This window comes from Arachis duranensis, chromosome 5 (assembly GCF_000817695.3).
Source record: "Arachis duranensis cultivar V14167 chromosome 5, aradu.V14167.gnm2.J7QH, whole genome shotgun sequence".
NCBI lineage: Eukaryota > Viridiplantae > Streptophyta > Magnoliopsida > Fabales > Fabaceae > Arachis > Arachis duranensis.
This window is the reverse complement of record NC_029776.3, coordinates 24,807,388-24,814,434: the sequence shown is the minus strand read 5'-3', so window position 1 is coordinate 24,814,434 and position 7,047 is coordinate 24,807,388. Positions and strand designations below refer to the sequence as shown.

Below are 7,047 nucleotides of genomic sequence, written 5' to 3'. Positions count from 1 at the left end.
GGCGGGGCGGGCTTCCCCGTTTTCCACCCCTACCTGCCACCAACTAGCCATATTTTCATGACCACCCCGTAATTGGCCAATAACTATAACCTTCATTAAAAAGCTCAACTTTAAAATTTTTTGGTCAAAAATCCAATCTATGGCTGGTGTTAAAAGTATCCACCGCCCTAAAAAGAACCATTTAATTACAATAGTTTGAGATTCCAAGGAATTTTTTGCTTCTATTTGGTCACGGAAAAGGGGTTATTTGGAACAAGAGATCTCACACCATATGGGTATATTATGTATATAGTTAACAAAAAGTGTAACTGTACAAGTTATGGTGCCCCTTGTTCAATGCAAAACAATCTATATGGTCTACAATTCGAAGCACAACTTTAGCATAATTAGGTGTCACCAGCAAATATAAACAATTGGTGTAACCAATTTTGCCATGTACATCAGAATCGTCAAGTCTTCAATGCATGCAAAACCAGTTCAGGTGCAAAGAATCACATTTGCACAAGCAAGGTCCCACCACGTGTCAGGCCAAGATTAAAGGTAAAATGTTGGATAAAGTTCTCTATATGCACTCCATCCAGTTCTCAAATTAAATAAAGACATGTGAGTACTCTTATCTTGAGATAAGTATATTCTTTTTGCTTTTTAGTGCATGTTTGGTTGAAGGGTTAACTAGGAGGTGGAAATTCTCATGGTGAGTTTAACGTGTAAATTACACGTGTAACCTGTCCATAAAAACTTCCACTCCATTTTTAGCTCAGGAAAAATGTCCACATGTCATCATCTAATTGGAAAACTGAATGAAATAGATATAAAAAACTAAATCTAGTTATTTGTCCACAAGATAAATAACCAAAGATCTGATTCACGGGTGAAGAACTCGTCATTAGAGCACCATAAGGAACCAATAATGATGTCTTGCTTTATTCCAACTCAAACTGTGCTTTCAAAAGAAACCTGGAAATGTGGTAAATGCCTGGGTTTTGGATTAGATGAAGAACCAAGTCCCTGCAGCAACTTAATGACATCTGCAGAATCATCAAGATAATACTTGGCCTTGCTCGGCTTGCGACCAACAGTGCAGGCAAAGATATCTGGGGCTACTTGGAATGATGGGCATGACACTGTCCTTGATATGCTCTCAAACATGTCTTCATCAGAAATATCATCTCCAATGCACAACACAAAATCCGGTGAATTACCACCATTAACCATATTTGTAAGAACCTTTTCAGCTACCTGACCTTTGCTTATACCCTGCAGAAAGCAAAGCAAGATTTGAATACCAAGTCCATTTCAGCTTATGAGCTATTTAGCTTTCACATTAATATAATTAGATCAAAGTATAACAGGATTTTAAAAAATGGACCTGTGGCATAACTTCAACAATATGCTGGCCCCTTTTAACAACTGCAGGTTCATTGGTAAGCACACTTTCTAAGTGGCTCAATAACTCTTTGGCTTGGCAAGAGCCAAAATCAGGGTCTGCATCTCGATGATGCCACACCAAAGCACTCTCCTTAATTTCAATATTTGACCCATCAGTTGCCTCTGTATATGACTGCATAATGGGCTCCACAACCTTTTTCCACTCTAGATCCGCTGATAAATGACTCATTTCCCATTCAGAATCTTGATTGCTCCTGAAAACCAGAAAAGAAATATGCAGTCAGTCTTTTTTTCCTTTTTTAAATTTGAGGGAGGGGGTGATAAAAAGTGAAAAGTGTAATGCAAACCTTAAAAAGTAGCCATGTTCAGCCGCCAGTCCAATCATTTTGCAAGATATAAACCACTCACATAGAGAATCTCTTCCCCTCCCACTAACAATGTACACAATGTTTTTGGCATCATTACACAAAGCATTTAGCACAGAGATAACTTCAGGGCTGGGAATTTTACTTATAGAAGATTGTGGTACAAGAGTACCATCATAATCAAGAAATATGGCCCGCCTACTGGTTCTTTTGTAAGCTGAAACAATGTGATCAATGGACAACTTCCTAAAACCAGGAGAAAGGGAAACAACTCTAACCCCCAGGCCCAACCCTATTACCCAGCACCTTTTGGTATAGTGATCTTTGCATGCTCTTTCCAAATCCTGCATAAAGCTGCGTGCCCAATATGCCACATCATGAGAACTGACATATCGGTAGTGTTTCTCATGCCTCAATTGCTTCTCTGAATCATTCATAGTGAGTGCTGAATTCAAAGCATCAGCCACAGCATCTATGTCCCAGGGATTGACCCTGATAGCCCCACTTAGAGAAGGAGAACAACCAATAAACTCAGACACAACAAGCATGCTTGAACGAGGAGAATCAGCTGTTCTACCCAATGTTTTATCCAGTTGTTCAGTTCCTTGTCTACAAACAATATATTTATATGGGACCAAGTTCATGCCATCCCTCACAGCATTAACAATGCAACATTCTGCAACAGCATAGTAGGCACTCTTCTCAAATCGAGCAACATGACGGTCAATCAATACAACTGGCCGATAATTGGTTGAACCATAAGTGGCATTGATTCTCTGGACAATTGAATAGGTTTCTTTCTTTGCTTCCTGAACATCCTTCCCTGAGCCCCTTGCAGGATTCACAATCTGAACTAGGACAACTTTTCCCTGCAGATCTGGATTCTGCTCTAGCAGCTGCTCCACAGCAAGAAGCTTCAAACTGATTCCCTTAAAAATATCCATGTCATCAACACCAAGAATCACCTTCTTACCCTTAAAATCTTCCTGAATTTCTTTTAATTTAGCAGACGTAGAATGAAGATTTAATACTGACTCAAGCCTGCCCATGTGAATGCCTACAGGCAAAATTTTTATAAATATAGTTCGGCCGAAGTAATCGAGTCCTATATGTCCTCGTTTAGATTCATAATCTAGGCCTAGCATTCTACTGCAGCAAGAGAGAAAGTGGCGAGCATAATCAAAAGTATGGAAACCGATTAAATCAGAATTCAATAATCCCCTGAGAATTTCATCCCTTACTGGCAGAGTTCGGTAAATTTCAGATGAAGGGAAAGGACTGTGGAGAAAGAATCCAAGTTTTACTCGATTATACCGCTTCCTCAAGAACGTAGGCAAAACCATCAAGTGGTAGTCATGAACCCAAACAAAATCCTCATCAGGATTGATTATTTCCATCACCTTGTCTGCAAATATTTTATTTGCAGAAACATAAGCCTGCCAGAGCACACGGTCGAAGCGGTCACCATGATCAGGGCATATAGGAAGCATATAATGAAAGAGAGGCCAAAGTTGCTGCTTACAAAAACCAAGATAAAACTTTTTCTGTAGATCATGGGGAAGAAAAGTAGGCACGCAATTAAAATCCTCCAGTAATTTCTGAGCAATTTCTTCCTGCTCATTAGCATCTATTTCAACTTTGAGGGATCCCACATAAATCACTTCGGTCTCAGAAGAAAAACCATCCTTTAATTGTAATAAGATTGAATCCTCGTCCCAACTGAAGCACCATTTACCAGTATCTATATCTCTTTTGGCCTGCAATGGCAACATGTTTGCCACTATGATTCTCCTCTCCCGACACCCAGATGAACTAACATCTGAATCAGCATCATTTCTACCACAGGCATCCAGATCAGAAATAACTCCTGGAACAGTCATAACCCTAGGAAGAGTTCTTGGGGTATTTGGAATACCAAGTAAATCTCCAGCTAAGTCTAGAAGATTAACATATGATCTTGACACCATGACTGATCGAGGAGAAACTTGTCTTCAATGATGTTTCAATTGATTCACACCCATAAATAAATAAATAGAATTAAAAAAATAAATACTGCAATCAGCAATTCAGCATCCAGAAAATAATATATCATCAAAGTTCCAACAAGGAAAATAACCAAAAAAGCCATCAGATTAATGAAGGACCTCATCAATATTGATTTGATCCATTGACACTAGGTAACAAATTTAGCATTCTTATCTAAGAAACCAGTAAATATAGTAGTTTTTAACGCAGAATTCCAGTTCTGTTCATAGCATATATTTCATCGAAAATTACCATGATAAATTACAAATCATCAGACAGGAGTAAACAGATGGACTGACTTTGGAAAACAACAAGATCATATCATCTTATAAGTTCTCGCTTCAACGGCTAATAATAATATACACAGGTTCTATTGGCCACAGATTAGAGGCACTGTTATACAAAAGCACTCATATTTGTAGCATTGACTCCACAAATGGAAGTATTTACCCAGTATCAATTTCAATCATCAACTGGTAAAATGAAAGAACTGTTAAAGAGTAAAGACATAAGTGAGTTTCAATTCAAAGCATGCTAGTACACCACAAAAATACAAAACTAACAAGCGGACCAAAAAATGAAAATAACCGGAATAACCCCATGAATCTGAACTATTTAAATACAATTACTGCAACCAACTACTAATAGATATCTGTCCAAAAAAATTTAGCCAAAGTTGAAATGAGACGTTTGGGTTCAAGGTTACATTAAAGGAGACTAGAAGTCAAAACAAAAGGCATATATCTTAAAATAGAAACAAGGAGACAAACATAGAAGCCACACAAGCAAAACCACAATCAAACTCGTTGAAAAAGTGATTAGGAGCCGCAGCATCATCCATCAACCCCAAAATAAATCAAATCAAATCGGAAACTAAAAAAGTTGAAAAAGAAAACAAGCTTATCATCGTAGAAGAAAATATACTCTCCATCAAGCAAACAATATAAAAAATTAATATGAATAAAAAATAAAAAATAAAAAAACAGTAACTATAACAATTAACAAAAGAATAAACAGAGAAATTAGGTTTGAAAAACTGAAAGCGGTGGTGGTGAAGAGTGGCACCTGAAGCAAATTTTGAAGATATGAATCACCACATTTACCAAACTTCAAGGCTGGTCAATCTTCAACTCCTTTGCACAAACATCAAAGCCAATACACGCAGCAACTACTACCTGAATGGTAGGTAAAATTGTGATTTCTGATAATGGCATTCATGTTCGTTCTCTCCCTGGTAATGGCGCCAAAAACTTGGTGCATGATACCATGGTCCAAACATAACTTCACAACTTCGCACAACTAACCAGCAAGTGCACTGGGTCGTCCAAGTAATAAACCTTAATCAACTATATATTAATCCTCTGCCCCTGGTGACCCTGGAGAGAGGAATCACAAAACAGTGGTGATACTTGTCATGGTGGCACCTACACAGCCAAACTAAAACGAGTAAATAAGTGAATATTTGTAGACACGTAATAGTCCTAGTTATAGATTGACATTCTTGAAATTAATATATTAAATAAATAATTAAGTTTGCATAAAAAAGTATTTTGTTCAAAATTAAAATTGTTCATAAAAAAAAAACTTCACAATATTAGAGTTCCCTGCAATGGAATGACCGAATGAACAAAATAAATGCAGAATAACTGAAGGAAAGATTAAGGCATTAGGCTAATAAAGTAGATAATTAAATGGATTTAGCTAATTAAATATAGTTTTTCTTTGGTCAAGTACTTGGTAAAGTAGTCAAGGACTCACTCAATTTATTGGGAAGCTTTAAAAAAATAATTTTTTTGAGTTTTTGACTTTTGAAAAGTAATAGTATTAATGTCTGGTGTAATTTTTAAAACTAAATTATAACTTTTTAAAAAATTATTTAAGAGTTTATAGAGAAATTAAAAAAATAACTTTTCTCATAATATTATTATTTTTTATCACATTTTTATAAAATAAGTATTTTTAAAACTAAAAATTCAAGTATAAAATAACTTATTTATAAACTACTTTTTATATAATTATTTATTATTTAAACTATTTTTTTAAAAAATAATTAAACTATTTAGTCCAACTGGACCTAAATATTAACACCCCAAATATAACTGAAATACGTTTAAAATATTAAATTGGATAAAGTTAAAATAATTAGATGGAATGTTTAATACTTTCAAAAACTTCACAAACAACAAATATATTTCACCTTAACTAATAAGAGTTTTTTTTTTTGGGTTTAAAGAAGTGGAGAGCTTTTAAAATAAATAATAAGTTGACTACAAAGAATCTCTTGGAATCATCTTATTTTTACTTATAAATGTATAAAATATTGAAAAATTATTTAAGAAAGAATTGAATTCACTTTATATTAGTAAAAGAATTGAATTTATCTCTTAACTTATTTCTATTAACATAAAACTACTCTCTCTTTTCTTCTTTTCACTCTTTTAAGACCCTTTTTAAAGAATTAGAAGCTGATCTAGAACAAAAGTAAAAACAAATTTAAAAATAGAACTAGAAGAGAATTTTATTTAAAATTTAAAATTTTATATTTACTAATATTTTAATTTATATAAAGGTTTCATTCTTAAACACTCCTACAACTTTAATTTTTCTTAAAACACATTAGTATTTACAAATTACAAGTTTAAAGTATTATTTTTTTTAAATTATATGTTAACATTATTTTTATTATTTTTATTATTTCTTTTGAAATATAACTCTTTTCTTTGAGTTCAAGATCAATTAAATCTCATGTATTGCATGGGTCAAAAACACACTACTTGAAATTGAATCTATTTTCCTCTTACATACTACCTGTATTATACCATTAAAGTCTAAAACCATAATTATTCTATTCTCTCACAAGCAACCATGAAGTGCGAGGTAACTAATATTACACCCAACCCAATAATATAATAAAGGACGATTTAAATTTTTTATACTTGTTTCTTTACAAATTATAGTTATCAAATTCGGTCCGACCCGATTGATCGAATCGAAAAATTCGAGACATTTGGTTATTAACCTAAATTAGATCATTATTTAAATTGGTTAAATAATTAATCTAATTAAATTTAATCAAACTCAATCAAAAATAATTAAAATCTGATTAAATTAAAAAATATGATTTTTTTATACATGATATTTTTTATTAAATATATTACATAATAAAATAAAATTATATTTATAAATTTAAAGAAAAATAATATTTTATTAAATACAATATATTTTTATTTTTATTTTATTTTATATTTAAAAATATAATAAATATAAA

At 33.2% G+C, this 7,047-nt stretch overlaps 1 protein-coding gene across 1 annotated transcript; it reads right to left on the bottom strand.

Moving 5' to 3' along the window:
* Positions 1-260: 260 nt before the first annotated feature.
* On the bottom strand, positions 261-4,965 carry LOC107488763 (probable alpha,alpha-trehalose-phosphate synthase [UDP-forming] 9). Its single transcript, XM_016109525.3, has 4 exons — positions 4,845-4,965; positions 1,737-3,743; positions 1,370-1,643; positions 261-1,257 (listed from the first exon to the last, which is right to left on the bottom strand). Exons 2-4 carry the CDS (start codon positions 3,719-3,721, stop codon positions 934-936), a joined length of 2,583 nt encoding a protein of 860 aa, XP_015965011.1. The 5' UTR covers positions 3,722-3,743; positions 4,845-4,965; the 3' UTR covers positions 261-933.
* Between the last annotated feature and the right edge of the window lie 2,082 nt (positions 4,966-7,047).